This window comes from Coregonus lavaretus, assembly GCF_964263955.1.
Source record: "Coregonus lavaretus genome assembly, chromosome: 13".
Classification (NCBI taxonomy): domain Eukaryota; kingdom Metazoa; phylum Chordata; class Actinopteri; order Salmoniformes; family Salmonidae; genus Coregonus; species Coregonus lavaretus.
Genome location: NC_140000.1, coordinates 12,881,930 through 12,906,013, shown reverse-complemented (window position 1 = coordinate 12,906,013; position 24,084 = coordinate 12,881,930). Strand labels below are relative to the sequence as shown.

Sequence of the window (24,084 nt, the reverse complement as noted above, 5' to 3'; positions counted from 1 at the left end):
GTGTACAGGTAGTAGAGAACTGCCTACAGGGGGTTTAGGGTTGGTGTTTAGGGATTGAAGACATGGGATCTGGGGATGGGAAAATATGATAGAAAAGATGATAGATCATGATATGACGAGGACATTCTGTCCAACCTATTTCTGGAGCCTCCAGATGTGATGTTAAGTGACATTATAACCTAACGTAGATCTCAATTAAACTTAAATTGTTGGTGGTTTATAAAGACCAACACTTAATTACTGAATGTCAGGGGTCTCCAACCCTGTTCCTGGAGAGCTACCCCAGTTGTAACTAACCTGGTTCAGCTTATCATTGTTATCAGAACTTGGTGCATGATAGAGTGAATTTATAAGCATAGGAATGTCTTGATTTTGTGTGTTCATCAACCATAGATTGTAAGATGAAGATCCATTTATTCAGGTACAGTGAGGGAAAAAAGTATTTGATCCCCTGCTGATTTTGTACGTTTGCCCACTGACAAAGACATGATCAGTCTATAATTTTAATGGTAGGTTTATTTGAACAGTGAGAGACAGAATAACAACAACAAAAATCCAGAAAAACGCATGTCAAAAATGTTATGAATTGATTTGCATTTTAATGAGGGAAATAAGTATTTGACCCCTCTGCAAAACATGACTTAGTACTTGGTGGCAAAACCCTTGTTGGCAATCACAGAGGTCAGATGTTTCTTGTAGTTGGCCACCAGGTTTGCACACATCTCAGGAGGGATTTTGTTCCACTCCTCTTTGCAGATCTTCTCCAAGTCATTAAGGTTTCAAGGCTGACATTTGGCAACTCAAACGTTCAGCTCCCTCCTCAGATTTTCTATGGGATTAAGGTCTGGAGACTGGCTAGGCCACTCCAGGACCTTAATGTGCTTCTTCTTGAGCCACACCTTTGTTGCCTTGGCCGTGTGTTTTGGGTCATTGTCATGCTGGAATATCCATCCACGACCCATTTTCAATGCCCTGGCTGAGGGAAGGAGGTTCTCACCCAAAATTTGACGGTACATGGCCCCGTCCATCGTCCCTTTGATGCGGTGAAGTTGTCCTGTCCCCTTGGCAGAAAAACACCGCCAAAGTATAATGTTTCCACCTCCATGTTTGACGGTGGGGGTGGTGTTCTTGGGGTCATAGGCAGCATTCCTCCTCCTCCAAACACGGCGAGTTGAGTTGATGCCAAAGAGCTCGATTTTGGTCTCATCTGACCACAACACTTTCACCCAGTTCTCCTCTGAATCATTCAGATGTTCATTGGCAAACATCAGACAGCCCTGTATATGTGATTTCTTGAGCAGGGGGACCTTGCGGGCGCTGCAGGATTTCAGTCCTTCACGGCGTAGTGTGTTACCAATTGTTTTCTTGGTGACTATGGTCCCAGCTGCCTTGAGATCATTGACAAGATCTTCCCGTGTAGTTCTGGGCTGATTCCTCACCGTTCTCATGATCATTGCAACTCCACGAGGTGAGATCTTGCATGGAGCCCCAGGCCGAGGGAGATTGACAGTTATTTTGTGTTTCTTCCATTTGCGAATAAAAGTTGTCACCTTCTCACCAAGCTGCTTGGCGATGGTCTTGTTTGTAGGCCATTCCAGCCTTGTGTAGGTCTACAATCTTGTCCCTGACGTCCTTGGAGAGCTCTTTGGTCTTGGCCATGGTGGAGAGTTTGGAATCTGATTGATTGATTGTTTCTGTGGACAGGTGTCTTTTATACAGGTAACAAATTGAGATTAGGAGCACTCCCTTTTTTCATATTATAAAAGCCACCTGGGAGCCAGAAATCTTTCTGATTGAGAGGGGTTCAAATACTTATTTCCCTAATTAAAATGCAAATCAATTTATAAAATTTTTGATATGCTTTTTTTTGGTTGTTATTCTGTCTCTCACTGTTCAAATAAACCTACCATTAAAATGATAGACTGATAATTTCTTTGTCAGTGGGCAAACATACAAAATCAGCAGGGGGATCAAATACTTTTTTCCCCTCACTGTATATTAACTACCTCAGTTGTCATTGTAACTAAAAATAAAGACATTTCAAAGTTGAAAAAAGTGTATAAATGTTTGACAAGAAAAGAACACTGACAATTTAGCATCTCTTTACATATTTTATTTACGCAGCACTGGGTAGCACACTGCAGTCAGCCAGACGGACAGTGTACTATGGTGAGAAGCATGGGCATGTTACATTGTGAAGTGGCAGAGACACTCTTGCCAAACTGAAATAATACAGACAGGTAGTATATGGACCCTGTGAAGTATGCCTTTTAGTTTGATTGTCATATTCGCATCATATCACAGTCATAGTAAATACACTTCTATATGAATCACAACAAATACAGAGCCTACAGAGCAGGTGTTGATACAGCATCATAGACAAGCAAGGCACAGAGTGGTTCTTCTCCAATGGTTCTGGAAAGACTGATGCTAGTGCTGGAGATAAGCCCAGTCTTAGTTCAGTGCAGTTATTGAAATGAAGGACAGGGACAGCGCTGGAATGGGCCCCAGCCAATTTGGCTCACAATTGGAAGATACTGTTTCAACCCCCCCTTGTGTCCCATATAGTAGCCTTAGAAACCTGATGCAGATTAGTAGAACATTTTGGAGGAGACATCTAGAGCACTTATAACGAGGAAGACAAGCGAAGCAGGTTAAAAACAATAGCCTCTTGTGTGTTTATGAAAGGCAGTATTGAGTGTGGCTCTTGTGTTCTGGGATGAGGAGATAATACAGCGAGAGAGTGATTGAAGTGATTTAAACAGTAAATGCCTTTCTGAGGCCTAAACAAACATAAAGGACTGTGTTTGTCTGCTCAAAACCCATTCAAAGCTCTGTCTTCCTCACCCCTCTCTCTCTATCAACCCCCCTCACCCCAAACACACAGTGCCAACAGAGTGAAAACAGCACTCCCTCCTCCTCTCTGTGGTATCTAGGTGAATGGTGGCACAGTGCTTCACAACCTGCACCCCTACTTAAACAGGGGTGTAGTGGCGGGACACCGGTCCTCCAAACCCCTCCCTCCCCTGGGTCCATTTAGGCATTGGTCTCCTTGACCTTGTCCATGATGGTCTGGAGCTGCTCACGGATCTTGGCGGCGTAGGGAGCGATCAGGCTGCTGAGCTCATCGATCTTGCCCTCCAGGGTGGTGCGCAGGTCCTCGGCAGTGGCCTCCAGCTGCTCGCGCATGCCTTCGGCCTGGGTGGAGACCTGCTGGCTCAGGTCCTGGGCCTGGTTCTTCAGAAGGTCAGTGAAGCTGCCCAACCTCTCGGCGGCGGTGTCGTGGGCCTGACTCACGTAGGGCTCCACACGCTCCTTCACGAGATCCATGTTTTGGGAGGTACGGGACTGGATCTCACCCAGGTAGGTGGCTACGGTGCTGGGGAGGGAGAGGGAGAGGGGGTTAGCATCACATAGAAGACATATTAAAACGGTATTTTGAAATTCTCTGTTAGGAAAGCAAGCTGTTACAGTACATTAGCTGCTGCCATCTATACTCACTTGCGGATCTCCTCGGTGTCCTTGTTAAGGCGTTTCTTCAGTTTGCGGATGTAGGTGTTGCCGCGGTTGTGGACATCATCAGCATTCTGCTCTATCATGGTCTTGAGCTCTCCCAGGTACTGTGTGCTGCGCTCCTTGGCGTCAACCATGTCAGTCTGGAGCTTGGTGGTCAGAAGCTGCAGGTCCTGGCCCAGCAGGCCGGCTGTGTCTTGGGCATAGGGCCCCAGCTTGGTCTGGATGTCCTCCCTGTACACGGTCAGCTCAGCCACAGTGTCAGTGATCAGGGTGCTGCAGACAGGGAGAAGGGAGGCATGGTTAGAGATGCCCAGTGGGGAGAGGGATACATGGTCAGTGACGTACAGGGACACAGGGGTACAGGGGGGAGGACAGGGGAGAGAGGGGAGGCATGGTCAGGGACATTAGGGGACACAGGGGGGAGGACAGGGGAGAGAGGGGAGGCATGGTCAGGGACATAGGGGGACACGGGGACAGGGGGGAGGACAGGGGAGAGAGGGGAGGCATGGTCAGGGACATAGGGGGACACAGATGTACAGGGGGAGGACAGGGGAGAGAGGGGATGCATGGTTAGGGACATAGGGGGACAGGGGGGAGGACAGGGGAGAGAGGGGAGGCATGGTCAGGGACATAGGGGGACACAGATGTACAGGGGGAGGACAGGGGAGAGAGGGGATGCATGGTTAGGGACATAGGGGGACGGGGGGAGGACGGGGAGAGAGGAAAAGAGGGGAAGCAAGGTCAGGGACAGTCACACAAGGTGATAATGGAGAGCGATGAAGCAAGGTATATGAGCCTATATTACTTCAGAATGAAATAGTGTTACAATGCGCCACTCACTCGAGTTCTCTGCTGAGCTGGGAGGCCTTGAGGTTGTCCACCAGTCCGTCGGCTCTGCTGTTGATTTCAGACACGTAGGTCCAGAAGCGCTCAACGTTCTCCTCCCAGCGGTTCTGGGGGGCCTCTGCCTGGCGCACAGCGCGGGCATGGCAGCCTGCAGGGAGACACAGAGAGCTCTGAGGTGAGGTTTACATAATATACACCATCAGGGGGGTTAAATCCAGTCTGGTAATGAGAGCGTGGAGCCTTGGTACAGTATGAAGCTTAATTATACAAGACAGTATTACAGTATTGTAAGAGTTGATCCTAAAAGACTGATTTCAGCAAGGAGTAAGTAAATGCATTCATGCACATACAGTTGACCAATACTAAATATATATACCCCTTGGATTTAGCCTTGCAAAAGTATTCATACCCCTTGGATTTCTTCACATTTTATTGTGTTAGAAAGTGGGATTAAAATGTATTTAATTGTAATTTTATTGCCAATACTATTTTTTACAGATTAATAAAACATTTATAAAATATAGTAGTTAATTGTAAAGAATTACAATGAAATCCATTTTAAGCCCACTTTCTAACACAATTTGAAGAAATCCAAGGGGTATGAATACTTTTGCAAGGCACTGTATATATTGATAACAGTGTCAAAAGGGACCAGTGTAAACCCAGGCTTACCAGAGATGACTGTCAGAGCAAGGATTATTGCCACAGCCTTCATGATTGATTGACAGACAGATACACCTATGAAAACAGACATAGACCCATGTCAGACAGTGGTTGTCTATCAAAGCTATAGAAAATAACTACAACAACATACAAAGATACAATGGTAAATCATTGGAATAATTGGCAGAATATTTTTTGGGGGAATAAAGTAGAATACTATTGTGAGCCAATCGAATAAATAGGAAAAGTAACCTTTCATAGAATAGCAACTAAACTAGTTCTAAGCAATTAAACGTTTTAGATTCAACTTTAAATCCAGTCATTATGCTATAAACTAACTTTGTTCTCCATTATCATTTTCTGTTTCCCCTACAATGACGCTCTTCTTAACAGTTTTACCATACATTTGGTCTGATTAATCTGCACACTATAATAAGAAGATAAATGACTTGCTTTTCAGTGCCAACGTGTGGGCTACAGCAACCTAACCTAATGCAATAATTTATAAGTAGCCACTATCTCGGTATCAAATCTAGCCTACTTAGAGATGCTTTATGTTTCTACTAAAAATTATGTATTTCACTCATGACTAAAGCGCGTTTGTAGCCTGTATGGTCCCCATCAGTTGTCCCCATCCCTCACTCACCTAAGAAATCCAGTTCCTTCCGTGCTCTATGGACTGTTCGCGGGGCATTTTATACTGTCCTGGGACGGCCGCGCGCCTGTCGCTGGGGCTGAGAGAGCGCGCGCATGTGATGATGTGCGGCTCCGCTCATGGTTCGTTCCACGCGATGTGCCACTCCGCGTTCGAAGTTCTCATCTCTTTGATTTGTTGTTGGCTAAATGGTGATTGTGCAATATATAGTTTATGATGTACGTCAACGAAAATAGTTTGTGCTTCTATGAAAAAACGTGTAGGCTATTTCAAACAAGGAAACTCGTTTAAAGAACTCTGCTTATCGAATCCAGGCTCTGTCGTAGCCGGCCGTGACCGGGAGACCCATGGGGCGGCTCACAATTGGCCCAGCGTCGTCCAGGGTAGGGGAGGGAATGGCCGGCAGGAATGTAGCTCAGTTGGTAGAGCATGGCGTTTGCAACGCCAGGGTTGTGGGTTCGATTCCCACGGGGGGACAGTATATAAAAAAAAAAATTGTATGCACTCACTAACTGTAAGTCGCTCTGGATAAGAGCGTCTGCTAAATGACTAAACATGTAAAATTAGATGGGATTGTGTCTCATTCAATTTCTTTATAAACTGCCTTCTTGGTCTTTGGCTTTTTCAGGTGTGTTTTATGTAATCCGTTTTGGGAATGCAATGAAATGTTAAATGTCTCAGAGAACAATTCTTTGGACAATTATAATCTACTGCTGGTGCCAGGAATCTGTCAGGCAGCTCCAATGGTCTTCAATGCATTTTAATCAGTTTATATTTAATCATGGTATCAGTGTATCAACAGCTACCCCCTGCCACCACTCACCATCAGTCTTCATTCATTTACACTGGGCTATTTGAATGCATGATGGTCACCAATCAAATGCATTTGAAAGGCACTGTCTCCACAATGACCAGACTGGGTAAGTAGTCTACATGATGTTGAACCCATGACCCATGGAACATTTTCTACCAGAATAACACGAATGATACCGTTCACTATTCACAATCCAACTAGGATCAGTCATATACAGTGCCTTCGGAAAGTATTCACACCCCTTGACTTTTTCCACATTTTGTTGTGTTACAGCGAATATAAAATTGATTAAATTGAGGATTTTTTGTCATTGGCATTCACACAATACCCCAAAATGTAAACGTGTAATAATGTTTTGAAAAATGTGTCTAAATTGATTTAAAATGAAAAACGGAATGTCTTAAGTCAGTAAATATTCAACCCCATTTGTTATGGCAAGCCTAAATAAGTTCAGGAGTAAGAATATGCTTAACAAGTCAGATAATAAGTTGCATGGACTCACTCGGCGTGCAATAATAGTGTTTAACATGATTTTTGAATGATGTTAAACACATCTATGTACCCCACATATACAGTGCCTTCGGAAAGTATTCGGACCCCTTGATTTTTTCCACTTTGTTACGTTATTGCTTTATTCTAAAATTGATTAAATTGTTTTTCCCCCCTCATCAATCTACACACAATACCCCATAATGACAAAGAAAAAACAGGTTTTTAGAAATGTTTGCAAATTTATAAAAAAAATGGAAATATCACATTTACATAAGTGTTCAGACCCTTTACTCAGTACTTTGTTGGGGGGGTCTGAATACTTTCCGAAGGCACTGTACAATTATCTGTAAAGTACCTCAGTCGAGCAGTGGATTTCAAACACACATTCAACCACAAAGACCAGGGATGTTTTCCTATGCCTCACAAATAATGGCACCTATTGATAGATGGGTAAAAACAAGAAAAGCAGACATTGAATATCCCTTTGAGCATGGTGAAGTTATTGATTACACTTTGGATGGTTTATCGATACACCCAGTCATTACAAAGATACAGGTGTCCTTCCTAACTCAGTTGCCGGAGAGGAAGGAAACTGCTCAGGGATTTCACCATAAGGCCAATGGTGACTTTAAAACAGTTACAGAGTTTAATGGCTGTGCTAGGAGAAAACTGAGGATGGATCAACAACTTTGTAGTTACTCCACAATACTAACCTAAATGACAGCGGGAAAAGAAGAAAGCCTGTACAGAATAAAAATGTTCCAAAACATGCATCCTGTTTGCAACAAGGCACTAAAGTAATACTGCAAAACATCAAGGATGATCAATGGAAACAGGATGCACCTGAGCTCAATTTTGAGTCTCATAGCAAAGGTTCTGAATACTTATGTTAATAAGGTATTTCTGTAAAAAAAAAAAAAACATGAAATTATGAAAAATATAACATTCCACCCATGAGGCTACTACGGGCCGATTTGGTCATTTGACTGCAGGAAAGGGCTACATTGACTTGAACATCTATGAAATTACCTGAAAATAATCAACAACCAATTTGACAGAGCAAATGTTCCACAATCCATGTGTAGAAAGCTCTTAGACTTACCCAGAAAGACTCACAGCTGTAATCACTGCCAAAGTGCCTCGACAAAGTATTGACCCAGGGGTGTGAATACTTATGTAAATAAGATATCTGTATTTCATTTAATACATTTGCAAAATTTAGAAAAAAAAAACAGGTTTTCACTTTGTCATTATGGGGTATTGTGTGTAGATGGGTGAGAGAAAAATCTATTTAATCCATTTTGAATTAATTTTGAACACAACAAAGTGTGGAATAAGTCAAGGGGTATGAATACTTTCTGAAGGCACTGTAACATCTGTTATTTCCTCAAAACAATAACTCCCCAGGGTGACAAGCAGTGATCAGTGAAAAACAAGATAGGAGTAGGAGATACGGCTGTTTTCAGGGACATGTCTGGGCTTGGGGATAGAGCTGGGGTGCAGTAGGAAGGATTATGAGTGGGCGGAATAGAGAGAAAGAGTGGCAACAAAGACATTTCATACATCACATGAGTTAAAAGTACATAATCAGACTGAGGTTAGTTGGGATAGGCCTTTGTCCAATGAAAGAAAAATGTGTTTTTCAGTTTTGTATGTTTTTTCCCCCCTGTAACCGAGGTAAAAATGAGATACTGTAGAAAATTTGCATATTATAACCTCAAGATAACTCACTCAAGATAAGGGTTTGACAGAGCTAGCTTTATTGTTCAAAGACTGTAAGGAACTGAGACAATGACAAAAAAAGACAGAAAGTGCTGACTCCAACTGACCCATATGAGTTCAACTCACACACCCAAATGTAGCTCTCTAATTCTCCTTTGTTAGGTCTAGTCACAGTTCATGTATTGTTGGACATCTATCTCGAGGTCAGAGCTTTGGGCCAGTAACTGAAAAGTTGCTGGTTCAAATACCGGAGCCGACAAGGTGAAAAATCTCCCTGTGCCCTTGAGCAAGGCACTTAACCCTAATTGCTCCAGAGGCGCTGTACAATGGTGACCCTGGCCCCACTCCTTGCAGGCGTCTCAGGGGGAGTTGGCATATGCAAAAATAAAATAAAAAAATCCATGACACTTGTGTATAATTATCATCTTAGGAGTCAAACAAAGGTCAGAACTGATATTATTTGTGAAAGGATAGTCATTCCATCTGTGCATCTGCATATTACTCTTCTTGATCAAAAGTAACCAATTGTCATACTTTAGTAAAAGTAAAGATACCTTAATAGAAAATTGTGGCCCCGTCCGACGATACCCCCAGACAGGGCCAACCGGGCCAGATATAACCCTGCCCACTTTGCCAAAGCACCTGCTGGAACAGTGCCTCAGCGATCTGGAGAGCGGTAGGGAGCAGGGAGAGGGATAAAATGGCAGGATTAGGAGAATCTGTCCACAACAGTGGTGAAACCATTAGACAGGGGAAGATCAGTGACAAAATCTATCGACAGATGGGTCCAAGGATGCTGAGGAATGGGGGAGTTTCCTTGCTGGAGCGTTCCGGGGAGACTTGATTTGGGCACATACAGTGCTGGAGTTGACGTAGCGGGCAACGTCCTGCGCCAAGGTGGGCCACCAGTACTTAACGGAGATGGATTGAGTGGTGCGGGTGATACCTGGGTGTCCAGTGGCAAGGGATGTGTGCGCCCAGGTCAAAAGCCGATCCCTTACCTCAGTGGGAACGTAGGTGCGTGCCAGAGGACAGGTAGCCGGTGCAGGTTCCCTCTCCAGAGCCTGGCGGATGTCCACGTCTATGTCCCAGAGCACGGGGGCAACGAGTCGGGAGGGCGGTATGATGGGACCACTCAGGACAGGGACCTCTCCCGAATCGTGGAGATGGGACAGGGCATCGGCTTTGATGTTCTTTGAACCTGGGCGGTATGACAAGGAGAAGTTGAATCTAGTAAAGAAAAGGGCCCACCTTGCTTGGTGCGGGTTCAGCCGCCTCGCTGTCCGTATGTACTTCAAGCTCCGATGGTCGGTGAGGATGAGAAACGGGTCCGTGGCGCCCTCCAGCCAGTGTCTCCACTCCTCTAATGGCAACTTCACCGCCAGGAGCTCCCAATCACCGACGTCATAGTTCCTTTCTGCAGGGCACAGTTTTTTACAGTATTATGTACAAGGATACAGTTTTTGTGGATTACCTTGACGTTGTGACCGGACGGCTCCCACGTCCACGTCTGAGGTGTCCACCTCCACCACGAAGGGCAGCGTAGGGTCTGGGTGTTTCAGCAACGGGGCGGAGGTGAAACACCCCTTCAGCAGGCAGAAGGCCTCAGCTGCAGGATTCCATGCCAACTTATGGGGACCACCTTTGAGGAGAGGCGATGGAGCTGAAGTTTCTGATGAAGCGGTGGTAAAAGTTGGCAAACCCCAAAAACCGTTGTAGTCCCTTTATGGTGGTTGGACTGGCCATGACCTGACCCCATCTACCTTCCTTTCCTCCATAACCACCCCCTGTGGGCTGATCCGATATCCCAAGAAGGAGACAGCGACCCGATGGAACTTCTCCGCTTTGACGTACATATGATTCTCCAGGAGGCGTCCCAGGACTATCCGGACGTGGGCGATGTGCTCCTCCAAGGTGGCTGAGTAGATCAGGATGTCGTCGATATACACAACCTCCTGGTGCCCAAGCATGTCCCGAAACATTAGTTCACGAATGCTTGGGACACCGACAGAGCACTGGCTAAACCATAAGGCATCACCAAGTACTCGTAGTGCCCAGACACCGTGCTGAAGGCCGTCTTCCATTCATCCCCCTCCCGGATGCGGATCAAATTGTAGGCACTCCGCAGGTCCAGCTTGGTAAGAAACTGGGCCCCGCGTAGCTGTTCAATGGCGGCCGGCACCAATGGGAGTAGTCAATACACGGACGAAGACCCCCCTCCTTCTTGGCCACGAAGAAGAAACCAGCCAACGCAGGGTAGGTGGATGGGCGGATGAAACCCTGTTGGAGAGCCTCCTGGATGTACTCCTCCATAGCCTTGGTTTCAGCCACCGACAGGGGGTAGATGCGGCTGCGCAGAGTCTGTTAGCAGGTTGAGGGCACAGTCCCAGGGGCGATGAGGAGGGAGACAGGTGGCGAAAACCTCCTGGAGATCCTGGTAAACCTCAGGGATGTTGGCCTGGATGGCAACCACAGGACTCTCAACTGATGTGGAACCACAGGGTAAGGGAAAGCAGGTCTTCCGGCATCCGAGTGCCCAGGCCGTAATCTCCATCCTTGGCGAGAAGATGGTGGGGTCGTGACGATGGAGCCTGTGGACTTTGTGTATGGGTGCTTGGGTGATGAGGAAGTGGAGGCTTTCATGGTGCAGAGGTCCCACGGTAATGGTGAGTGGTGCTGTGTTGTGTGTGACTGTGCCAGATCCAAGTGGTCGGTTATCGAGTGCTTGAACTGGAAATGGAGAGGAAAGCGGGTATGATGTTTTGTTCAGGAAGGAGGCAAGGGCCTAGTCAATAAAATTCTCAGCGGCACCAGAGTCCACATAGAGCTGTGGAAACAACACATGAGGGACAGCCAGCTAGTGAAATCGGTACTAAAAAGGGTTTGGTGGAGAGTGAAGATGATGGAATATTCACACCTACCCCAGGAGACGGCTGATCACTGGACCATCCCTCTGCTCTAGTGACTCTCGGGTTAGAACGTAGCGGACACCGTTGAAGCTGGTGTCCCTCCTGGCCACAATAGGGACAGAGCCCCAGCTGTCTCCGACAGCGTCGCTCAGCCGCGGGGAGGCGTGTGGCCCCTACCTCCATCGGTTCAGAATGTCTCAGATTGGTCAACAAAGGAGGGAGAGAGGCGATGGGAGTGCCGGTGCTCCCGAAGGAGGTTATCCAGATGGATGGCCATCGTAAAGAGTGCATCCAATGAGAGGGTGTCGTCTCGGCATGCCAGCTCCGTCTGGACCTCTTCACGCAATCCTCTTCTGAATAAAGTGCGGAGCACCGGCTCATTCCATCCGCTGGATGCTGCCACTGTACGAAAGGTGAGGCCGTACTCCGCAGCGGTCTGGTCCTCCTGCTGTAGTTGGAGTAGGCGCTCACCCCCCTCTTTGCCCTCCGGTGGATGATCGAAGACTCCTCTGAACAGAGCCATGAACCTCCCATAGGAACCCAGCTCCTCCTCTCCTCTCTCCCAGATGGCCATAGCCCATTCCAACGCCCGCCGGTCAACAGGGAAATAACCGTGGCAACCCTGGACCTCTCGGTGGTGGGGGCTCCAGTTTGATGAGAAAAATAGAGGGAGCACTGGAGGAGGAAGCCACGGCATTTGGATGGAGTCCCGTCATATTTGTCTGGAAGGGACAAATGAGCATCGCTGACCTGGGCAGAGTGCTGAATGGGCTGGGGTGCTGGCTCGCTGGGTCAACTCATGGTAGAGGATCCTCCGCTCGTTGAGGGTGATGCCCCTTGGGGAAGAACTAGACGTTGACGAACGCGGAGGACCTCACTCAGACATCATTTACAAACGAAGCATGTGTTTTTAGTGAGTCTGCCATATCAGAGGCAGTAGGGGCGACCAGGGATGTTCTCTTGATAAGTGCGTGAACTGGACCATTTTCCTGTACTGCTAAGCATTCAAAATGTAATGAGTACTTTTGGGTTTCAGGGAAAATGTATGGAGTAAAAAGTACATTATTTTCTTTAGGAATGTGTGAAGTAAAAGTAAAAGTTGTCAAAATATAAATAGTAAAGTAAAGTACAGATAACCCCAAAAAACTACTTAAGTAGTACTTTAAAGTATTTTTACTTAAGTACTTTACACAACTGATGAATACAATGGAAGTACATCAAGGTATTGCTTGTTCATCTCATGGATCGGATTTGTCCTGAATAGTTTCATTTAGTCTGGCGTAGTAATATCTAAGCATAGTTAAGGCTTGGTTAGAGACGGTGATGTGTGGTGAATGTGAACGTTAACATCTTGGGTCTTGTAAGGGGTTCTGGAAAGCCCCAGTGGAACAACAACAGAGCTTTCATAATGATGAATCTTCTGTTGAGTCATTGTTATACTCAGGTAATGACAGTCTATACCTTTGACTGTCTGTGTAATGCTGGCCATATATAGGCCTTGTTACTGTGCCTTGCAAAAGTATTCATCCCCCTTGGCGTTTTTCCTATTTTGTTGCATTACAACCTGTAATTTAAATGGATTTTTATTTGGATTTCATGTAATGGACATACACAAAATAGTCCAAATTGGTGAAGTGAAAAAAATAACTTATTTCAAAAAATTCTAAAAAATAAATAACGGAAAAGTGGTGCATGCATATGTATTCACCCCCTTTGCTATGAAGCCCCTAAATAAGATCTGATGCAACCAATTACCTTCAGAAGTCACATAATTAGTTAAATAAAGTCCACCTGTGTGCAATCTAAGTGTCACATGATCTCAGTATATATACACGTGTTCTGAAAGGCCCCAGAGTCTGCAACACCACTAAGCAAGGGGCACCACCAAGCAAGCGGCACCATGAAGACCAAGGAGCTTTCCAAACAGGTCAGGGACAAAGATGTGGAGAAATACAGATCAGGGTTTGGTTATAAAAAAATGTCTGAAACTTTGAACATCCCATGGAGCACAATTAAATCCATTATTAAAAAATGGAAAGAATATGGCACCACAACAAACCTGCCAAGAGAGGGCCGCCCACCAAAACTCATGGACCAGGCAAGGAGGGCATTAATCAGAGAGGCAACAAAGAGACCAAAGATAACCCTGAAGGAGCTGCAAAGCTCCACAGCGGAGATTGGAGTATCTGTCCATAGGACCACTTTAAACCGTACCCTCCACAGAGCCGGGCTTTACGGAAGAGTGGCCAGAAAAAAGCCATTGCTTAAAGAAAAAAATAAGCAAATACGTTTGGTGTTCGCCAAAAGGCATGTGGGAGACTCCCCAAACATATGGAAGAAGGTACTCTGGTCAGATGAGATGAAAATTGAGCTTTTTGTCCATCAAGGAAAACGCTATGTCTGGTGCAAACCCAACACTGTTCATCACCCCGAGAACACCATCCCCACAGTGAAGCATGGTGGTGGCTGCATCATGCTGTGGGGATGTTTTTCATCAGCAGGGACTGGGAAACTGGTCAGAATTGAAGGAATGATGGATGGCGCTAAATACAGGGAAATTCTTGAGGGAAACCTGTTTCAGTCTTCCAGAGATTTGAGTCTGGGACGAAGGTTCACCTTCCAGCAACGCAATAACCCTAAGCATACTGCTAAAGAAACACTCGAGTGGTTTAAGGGGAAACATTTAAATATCTTGGAATGGCCTAGTCAAAGACCAGACCTCAATCCAATTGAGAATCTGTGGTATGACTTAAAGATTGCTGTACACTAGCGGAACCCATCCAACTTGAAGGAGCTGGGGCAGTTTTGTCTTGAAGAATGGGCAAAAATCACAGTGGCTAGATGTGCAAAGCTTATAGAGATACCCCTAGAGACTTGCAGCTGTAATTGCTGCAAAAGGTAGCTCTACAAAGTATTGACTTTGGGGGGTGAATAGTTATGCATCCTCAAGTTTTCAGTTTTTTTGTCTTATTTGTTGTTTGTTTCACAATAACAAAATATTTTGCATCTTCAAAGTGGTAGGCATGTTGTGTAAATCAAATGATACAAACCCCCAACAAATCAATTTTAATTCCTGCTTGTAAGGCAACAAAATAGGAAAAATGCCAAGGGGGGTGAATACTTTCGCAAGCCACTGTATCAGCCCCACTACTGATTCCAGCAGTACTGATGGCCTTTACCCAGAATGGTCCAGCAGGTACGCTACCTCTGCTGTCAATACTAGACATTCCTCTCTGTGTTGTATTCACAAGAAGCCTTCTCCCAAGAAACACAAAATGGAATTGATTGGTTTGTTCAGAGCCTGATAGTATGAGATAACCTCCAGGAGTCAACTACTATCTCTTCACTGATTGGTCGGAATGGATATGTATATATCTAGCCAGCTAGCATATCTTGAGATACACAGCCACTGCAGTGCATGTGCTCTCTTCTGACTACAAGCAATTTGAGGAAACATTTTAATTCATTTTTACCATCTTAGTTTACACATTATTTGACAGGATAAAAAATATATAACATAAAATCAAATGACCCATCAGATGTTTACAATGTCTCTCAGTTTGATGCATAGAATTCCACATGCTTCAAATACTCTATGTCACAGTATGGGTGTGTCACATGGGAAAAGTGGGCATTCAGCGGCATGACAAGTCCAGTCCTATTCAGCACACAGTCAGAGGATTACTGAAGTAATTTAATCCAAACAACCTCACAATCTGTTGTCACGCAATCCTTTTGTGATATCTGATCGGCCTCTGGAGTTATTCTTCTCCTACATTTAATGTGGGAACAACATTGAATTGGGTTTTTATAGTTGTTCCAACAGGCTCCTAGGGTTGTTGGATTACAAAGGGAAACCCAGCCGTGAGCTGCCCAGTGACTTGAGTTTACCAGACCAGCTAAATTCCTTCTACGCTCGCTTTCGACGCAAGCAACACTGAACCATGCATAAGAGCACCAGCTGTTCCGGACGACTGTGTGATCTCGCTCTCTGTAGCCAATGTGAGTAAGACCTTTAACAGGTTTACATTCACAAGGCCGCGGGGTCAGACGGATTACCAGGATGTGTACTCAGAGCATGCGCTGAACAGCTGGCAAGTATCTTCACTGACATTTTGAACCTCTCTCTGACCCATTATCTAATACTTACATGTTTCATGCAGACCACCATAGACCCTGTGCCCAAGAATGCCAAGGTAACCTTTCTACCCAACTATTGCCCCGTAGCACTCACTTCTGTAGCCATGAAATGCTTTGAAACGCTGGTCATGGCTCACATCAACACCATCATCCCAGACACACTGGACCCAATCCAATTTGCATACCGCCCCAACAGATCCACAGATGACACAATCTCTATTGCAACTAGATCCTGGACTTCCTGATGGGCCGCCCCCAGGTGGTGAGGGTAGGCAACAACACAGCCGCCATGCTGACCCTCAACACGGGGGCCTCTCAGGGGTGCCTGCTTTGTCCCCTCCTGTTCTCCCTGTTCCCACATGACTGCGTGACCACGCACGACTCCAATACCATCATTAAGTTTGCTGACGACACAACGGTGGTTGGCCTGATCACCGACGACGAGAAGACAGCCTATAGGGAGGAGGTCAGTGACCTGGCAGTGTGGTGCCAGGACAACAACCTCTTCCTCAATGTCAGCAAGACAAAGGAGATGATCGTGGACTACAGGAAACGGAGGGCTGAGCACGCTCCCATCCACATCGACGGTGCCGTAGTGGAGCGGGTCGAGAGCTTCTAGTTCCTCGGTGTCCACATCACTAAGGAATTATCATGGTCCACACACACCAACACGGTTGTGAAGAAAGCCTCTTCCCCCCCAGGAGGCTGAAAAGATTTGGCATGGGCCCTTAGATCCTCAAAATGTTCTACAGCTTCACCATTGAGAGCATCTTGACTGGTGGACATCACCGCTTGGTATGGCAACTGCATGACATCCGACCGCAAGGCGATACAGAGGGTAGTGCGTGCAGCCCAGTACATCATTGGGGCCGAGCTCCCTACCATCCAGGACCTCTATACCAGGCGGTGCCAGAGGAAGGTCCTAAAAATTGTCAAAGACTCCAGCTACCCAAGTCATAGACTGTTCTCTCTCTACTAAATAACCTCCCGAGTGGCGCAGTGGTCTAAGGCACTGCATCGCTGTGCCACTAGAGATCCTGGTTCGAATCCAGGCACTGTTGTAGCTGGCTGCGACCGGGAGACCCATGGGGCGACGCACAATTGGTCTAGGGGAGGGAATGGCTGGCAGGAATGTAGCTCAGTTGGTATGTAAATGACAAAAATGTAAATAGTTAACCAAATAGCTACCCGGACTATCTGCACTGACCCTTTTTGCACTAACTCTTTTGACTCATCACATACGCTGCTGCTACTGTTTATTTACTATCCTGTGGCCGAGTCACTTTATCCCTACCTATATGTACATATCTACCTTAATTACCTCGTACCCCTGCACATGGACTCGGTACTGGTATCCCGTGTATATATCCAAGTTATCGTTACTCATTGTGTATTTATTCCTTGTGTTATTATTTTTCTATACTCTCTCTGCATTGTTGGGAAGGGCCCATACGCATTTCACTGTTAGTCTACACCTGTTGTTTACGAAGCATGTGACAAATACAATTTGATTTGATTTGATTGTGATTTGGTTCACTCTTTGTATTTAAATGTCTCAGCCTGGGCTGAACTCAGTACCCTACCTACTGCTGCTCTCCCTGCTGGGACAGACAGACGTGTCCTACTAAAGCTGGGACCACGAGGGACAGGGATAGCAGCACAGCTGTTATGAAGAGTAGAGCAGTAGAGCTGTTGTAATGGCTTTCAAGGAGTGATCACTGGGGTCATAGAAACAGGGAGAGACAGAATGAGAGGGAAGTGAGAGAGAGAGAGAGAGAGAGAGAGAGAGAGAGAGAGAGAGAAAGAGAGAGAGAGAGAGAGAGAGAGAGAGCGAGAGAGAGAGAGAGACAGAGACAGAGACAGAGACAGAGACAGAGACAGAGACAGAGAGAGTAAGAAGAACGATGGTACAGTATAACTAGCTGTAGACAGACAGACTGACAGACAGACCGACAGACGTCTACAGAGTTCTGTAACAGAAGCAACTTCCTCTTGTCCTAAAAATATATATATCTTTGTTCCCTCTCATTGTAAGAATGGGTGATGTGGTAATATGCGTCTACCAGGGCAGTGTGTGAGAGGTTGTCGGTGAGCAGTGAACTCTCATAACCCCAGCCAGCTCATCTTGGAGTCAGGAGTGGTGTGACGGGAGCTGGAGGACTGTGGTCTGTGGTTAGTTGGTCACCTCTGGTCAGAGTGAGACCTCTCACCTCTAACTTCACATGAGTCACCACAACTGGCTGTTCCTTGGCTAAAGGCCGCTCAGCTGGGCCCAGTTTTGAATCTAGGTTTGATTCTATTCTCCATGTGTGTGTGGTCAGTCATCTGCTTCTGACTCACTGATTTTGCTTACTTAGCTGACTGGTGGCAACTTGCACCGAATAATAGGGTGACCTCACCTCCAATGGCCTTTTTACATAGAAATACAGTCTGTTCACTAGCAAACAACAAGGACCATAAATCAAACACAGTTCACTATGTAAAAATGCTGCTCCAAGGAACATAAGGAACACTGTAAGGACCATTTCCTTAGTTGTCTCGTCTCTTGTTCTTATCTATTAGCCATTTGCCAGTTCATTGTAGGCTTAGCTGTAGGTCCTCTATTTAGTCTATCATTACAGAACCCCTGTGACATAAGGCAGATCTCAGAGATTTGTTTTACAGTCTTCCTACCGGCCAAAGATCTAAATCAACATCCACTTTTGGTTTATGTTGAGTTGTCATGTTCCCTGTTCTAACAGAGGTGTTTTATGGACATACGGTTCTGCAGCCTAATGCAGGTAACAGTAAGCAAAGAATATGCTTGTCTAACAGTGTTTGGAGGGTTAACAGTATGGCCAGTAGAAAGCGTTTTACAGGTCATTTATATTAGGTTGATAATGTAATGATGTTGAACAAAGGAAGTACCAGGCTAACCCAGCAGGGTTAACGGTTACTGGTGCCAGTGGTAGTTGGGGGCAGAGCCAAGGAATGTTGTTTACCTCTGGGTGAGGCGGTGTGGGAGAGCCCTGGCAGAGCCGGGGAGTGAGAGGGGGAGGATGGGTGATACAGGTACATCATCAGACATGCAGAGACAGCTCTGAACATGCTCCATACCCACCTCTGGAGGGGGTTTGGGATTGTGGGGTGTGGGGTGTGATAGGAATTCAGATAATATTACAGGACTATGTTGGGGGGGTGAGAGCGAGCGGTACATGAGTGTTTGTCAGGTCCTTGTATTTATGGCTATTTTCTGATTTCTGTGAAAAGGTCAGTAAATCACCATCATTGCACAGGGCTTTATAATTCCCTGAATTGACAATGCATTGCCACTAGATGGCATTCATTCTAAAACTATGGTGAAGGAGCAAGCAAACTATTGCCAGTGGTATGTATTCATGGATGCCAAGGGAAGCCAGGCTTCCCCAAAAAATGTACAAATAAAAAAATAATAAAACATAAACAATAATTGATCTTTCGTCTCTCTGTGTTTCATCGGTCTCCTGAGTGGCGCAGTGGTCTAAGGCACTGCATCACTGTGCCACTAGAGATCCTGGTTTGAATCCAGGCTCTGTCGCAGCCGGCCGCGACCGGGAGACTCATGGGCGGCACACAATTGGCCCAGCGTCGTCCAGGGTAGGGGAGGGAATGGCCGGCAGGGATGTAGCTCAGTTGATAGAGCATGGCGTTTGCAACGCCAGGGTTGTGGGTTCGATTCCCACGGGGGGCCAGTATAAAAAAAAAAAAATGTATTCAGTAACTGTAAGTCGCTCTGGATAAGAGCGTCTGCTAAATGACTAAAATGTAAATGTAATAATTTTCCTTCAATTCGCAAGAGGCTGAATGGATCTCACCGGAGAAAGCATCCGAGCGAGCAAAACAGCGCCCCTCTGTCTGTGTAGCCCATCTATCTAATGTGTCTGGTCAAAAAGAGTATGATATTGTTGCCGCATTGAATGCAAGGGAAACTAGCGAGCATTTGGCCTCCCTTGACAAAAAAATTATACCATAATAGCCAATCAGCGTTGAGCTAAACTGAGTGAAATCAACTGTGAATGGTCCTGGCGCACCAAAAAAAAAGTGTCAGGGAAGCCAATTTGGATTTGGATTCACACCAATCACATCATTCTGTCATTGACAGAAAAAAAGAATTGTTGCATCTCGTTGTATTGTTGTCCTCCGGTGGCTAGCTAGCTAAAATTGGCCCTATCCTAAATAAGCCATGGATGGACTTCTCCGTACTGGCCAATGATTATAACGGATATTCTGATCCAACCATTAATTCATACATTGTGCCCCTGGCCTGAGAGGATGGAAGTTCAATATGTAGCAACAGTAGATGTAGTAGGCTAATGTTAACTAACTGGCTAATCGTTGCCCATGAAAGGAAGTTAGGCTAGCGAGCAAGCATTTTAGCCAGGTAGCCTAGGACAACAAAAACTAAGAGTGTGTACTGTATGACAGTTATAGACCGTTTCGGCAACATGAAAGAGTGGAGGATGACATTGGCGTTTCTCTTTAAGTAGGGTGAGTGAATAGGTTTTTTCTACTTACACACACACACACATACACACATGCACACACGCACACACAGAAATCAGAACCATGGACAGCCACATGATATTTAGCTTACGTTGATTGGACTAAATTGTTTTAGGAATATTTTAGTTGTAACTGTATTAGACTAAGCATAGGTTATTTGATGATGTTGAAATGTTGAAGTTGAAATGGTGCTGGAATAGTGGAGGCAGCTCCTGTTTTCTTTGGGACTTGCAGTAACTCTCCGGTGTTCTAAATCAATAGTAGTTTAGTCGTCCGAAAATGTCGGAAACATTAACTTGATTGATCATGCTGTAGGTCATGTAACTGTTTGTTACATGCAATATGCTTTGTGGACTCCACCGGACATATGCTGCTCTCCGGTTTTGTGATGAAACAAAGGTGTGGCCTTAGGCCTATATATCATGGTGGAAAGGCATATGAACTAACAGGTTATAGAGAAAACAACTTAATTATCACAACACATAGGTTGTAATATGGCTTCCACTTTGAAGACAAACACTGTAGGCTATAATGCTAATAGCTTTTACTCTCCCTTTGAGTAAGGTATTTAGCTACATTATTGATAAGAAATGTACTTACTATGACTGAGATATGTGGTTGTCCCACCTAGCTATCTTAAGATGAATGCACTAATTGTAAGTCGCTCTGGATAAGAACGTCTGCTAAATGACTAAAATGTAAATGTAATATTTAAACATCTTCAAAGTTGGTTAATGCTGTCATACACACTTATTTCTGATGTTATATGAGGCAATACCTGTACCCCTTTTTAACCATCAGGGGGATACGCGTATGTTGAGGAGAGGTGACTAGATCAGTGGCATTCAGTGGTCCTACATGCAACCAGTCTTATTGGGCAATGTTTATGTACTGTTTGTATGTCCGAATATGACTTTCCACCTCATACCCTTATCACACATTATAATTTGGGGAAGCAACTTCAATTATTTAAATTAGCATCATAGACACGATACATCATAGACACAATACATTTAAGTTATGTTTCGTTTAGCTTTTTATTTCCATAAATTAAGAATACTACACCAAATACGGCACAGTCACTGACCAACCTTCAGGTAATAAACAAACAAAATACAAAGATGTCATTCTCTCATCAGTGCCAATTCAGTTCATACAAAATAGACCTCATCTGCATTACCAAGTTCTTCTTTGTAAACTCTCCCTCATTATATTGACAACGGTGGCATGTTCTAAGGCTTCGAAGGGAGAATACAGTCATCAAGAGGGCAAGAGTTGTCAGTTGGAGGAAAGTGTTTGTGATTTAGTTGGTCTTGGTGAAGGCCTGGTAGAGGGCGGTGAGCTGGGCCTTCAGGTCCTGGGCGTAGGGGTCCAGCTTGTCCTTCAGGTCCTCAGCGTAGGGGACTAGGCTCTGCTGCACCATCTGAGCTCTGGTGGTCAGCTGGCTCTGGAGATTCTCAGCCAGGGGGGCCACACTCTTCTGGAAGTCCTGCAGGCGCAGGTCCACTTTCTGCTTCAGCTCGTCAGTGTAGGGACCCAGCTTGGACTGCAGCTCCTTCACACTCTGCTCCAGACTCCCCTTCATCTCCTCACTCTTCTGGAGCAGGGTGGCCCTCAGGGCCTCGGAGTCCAGGGACTCTGCATAGGGGGCCAGATCCTGTTTCAGCTGCTCCACTCTCTGCTGGACTTGTGTCTTCATCTCCTCTGCGTAGGGTTCCAGTTTCCCCTTGACGCTTCCCAGGTCCTGCTCCAGACGCTCTCTCAGCACCTCGGCCTCCTGGGTAATCTTGGTCATCAGGTCCTTGGCTGCAGGAGGAAGCTGCTCCTGCAGGGAGATGGCGTATTGGCTGGCCACGTCAGCACTCTCTGTGATACGGTCACTGCAGGAGAGGAGAGGAGAGGGGGGTCAGTTCAGGTCCCCATCCTAGTAATCTGAGCGATTCGACTATAGACATTCCACACATGTTATGACAACTACATCACAGGTCACATGACTTACTTGACATCCTGTCCCAGCTGAGACTTCCTGATCATCTGGACGGTGTCGTCGGCCGTTTGCGTTGCCTTGGCGACGTAGTCCCAGAAGGCTTCTGTCAGCTGCTCCAGCTGTGGCTTCGGCTCATCAGCGTAGAATAGGTTAGCATGGCAACCTGTTGGGGTGTGGCAGAAGAGTTAGTTGTTGTGAAAGTGTATTTTTCAGGGTCATTACTGGTTAGGCATGGCAACCTGTTGGTGGCATTAAGGTAACTAGAAAATATTATACTCCCTCTGCCATGGTTATTATTGACTATTGACTTAAAATGAATTTGGTAGATTGATTGAATATATTATGTTGCTGTACTTCAGCTCTATAAATTTCACTTATAATCTGAAATATTCTTGTATCCTACTCACCAGTGAATACAGCCAGCGCGAGTACCACAAGGACCTTCATGACTCTCAATCAGATTCTGTGAAATAAAGCAACAATCACTTAAAACATTGTAATCCACCAGAAAAAGACCCCATCATAGAATGCTATCAAAGAATACCATGGACTTGTAGAATCCAGTTTACCGTCTTTGTGTATGAGTGTTGGTGTATCTCTGAGTCCAGTCTGCAGTGAGTGTAGTTTCAGCTGTGCCATGGCCTGTATATATAGTGAGCAGGGCAGTAAGGAACACAAAGTCCAGGAGCCAGTGACTCGCTGTCAGTAGTACTCCAAATCATAAACCCTCAGACTGCAGTGCACCACTCAGCACCTGTCTCTGACCCAGCCCAGTCCTGTCCTGACAACTCACCCTGGACCTATCCCAATGAACCCCTGGACCCAGAACGCACAGGAGAGCACTGTGTTATCATCACCTCTGGGTAAAGTGTGACAAACAGAGTTAGGGACATTAAATAGTGGTCAGAGATACTCAGTGAAGACCAATCTCCTGGGACTGCATGCTGATACACACATCTCCATTCAATCGCCTTGTCTATAGTTTTTCAATGATATGCAGTAGTGATACATGTGCAGCAGGACACTTGTTGGCCTTTGATTTATACAGGTCTATTACTGTTAATATCATCTGAGGGTAGATGGATTGTGTTGTATTGAGGCTTATGCACTTTTACATACACTAGCATGTTATTTTCTCTCAACCATAATGTATTTTTGTCTTTATACAGTGAGGGAATTAAGTATTTGATCCCCTGCTGATTTTGTATGTTTACCCACTGACAAAGACATGATCAGTCTATAATTTTAATGGTAGGTTTATTTGAACAGTGAGAGACAGAATAACAACAAAAAAATCCAGACAAACGCATGTCAAAAATGTTATAAATTGATTTGCATTTTAATGAGGGAAATAAGTATTTGACCCCCTCTCAATCAGAAAGATTTCTGGCTCCCAGGTGTCTTTTATACAGGTAACAAGCTGAGATTAGGAGCACACTCTTAAAGGGAGTGCTCCTAATCTCAGCTTGTTACCTGTATAAAAGACACCTGTCCACAGAAGCAATCAATCAATCAGATTCCAAACTCTCCACCATGGCCAAGACCAAAGAGCTCTCCAAGGATATCAGGGACAAGATTGTAGACCTACACAAGGCTGGAATGGGCTACAAGACCATCGTCAAGCAGCTTGGTGAGAAGGTGACAACAGTTGGTGCGATTATTCACAAATGGAAGAAACACAAAAGAACTGTCAATCTCCCTCGACCTGGGGCTCCATGCAAGATCTCACCTCGTGGAGTTGCAATGATCATGAGAACGGTGAGGAATCAGCCCAGAACTACACGGGAGGATCTTGTCAATGATCTCAAGGCAGCTGGGA

At 45.5% G+C, this 24,084-nt stretch overlaps 3 protein-coding genes across 3 annotated transcripts in view; 1 reads left to right on the top strand and 2 right to left on the bottom strand.

The window, feature by feature from the left end:
• The window catches only part of LOC311139364 (sperm acrosome membrane-associated protein 6-like), a gene marked incomplete at its 5' end in the record, with an annotated part of 1,014,348 nt that overhangs the window by 243,810 nt on the left and 746,454 nt on the right, over positions 1-24,084 (top strand). The gene's annotated exons all lie outside the window — the stretch shown is intronic.
• LOC311140216 (uncharacterized protein) lies at positions 2,098-5,820 on the bottom strand. Its single transcript, XM_084175169.1, has 5 exons — positions 5,672-5,820; positions 5,035-5,100; positions 4,357-4,510; positions 3,502-3,789; positions 2,098-3,379 (listed from the first exon to the last, which is right to left on the bottom strand). The coding sequence occupies exons 2-5, from the start codon at positions 5,075-5,077 to the stop codon at positions 3,037-3,039; spliced, it is 828 nt and encodes a 275-aa protein (XP_084031295.1). The 5' UTR covers positions 5,078-5,100; positions 5,672-5,820; the 3' UTR covers positions 2,098-3,036.
• Positions 21,297-22,902, bottom strand: LOC311140218 (uncharacterized protein). The gene is made up of 4 exons (XM_084175171.1): positions 22,835-22,902; positions 22,673-22,728; positions 22,278-22,428; positions 21,297-22,158 (listed from the first exon to the last, which is right to left on the bottom strand). The coding sequence occupies exons 2-4, from the start codon at positions 22,710-22,712 to the stop codon at positions 21,582-21,584; spliced, it is 768 nt and encodes a 255-aa protein (XP_084031297.1). The 5' UTR covers positions 22,713-22,728; positions 22,835-22,902; the 3' UTR covers positions 21,297-21,581.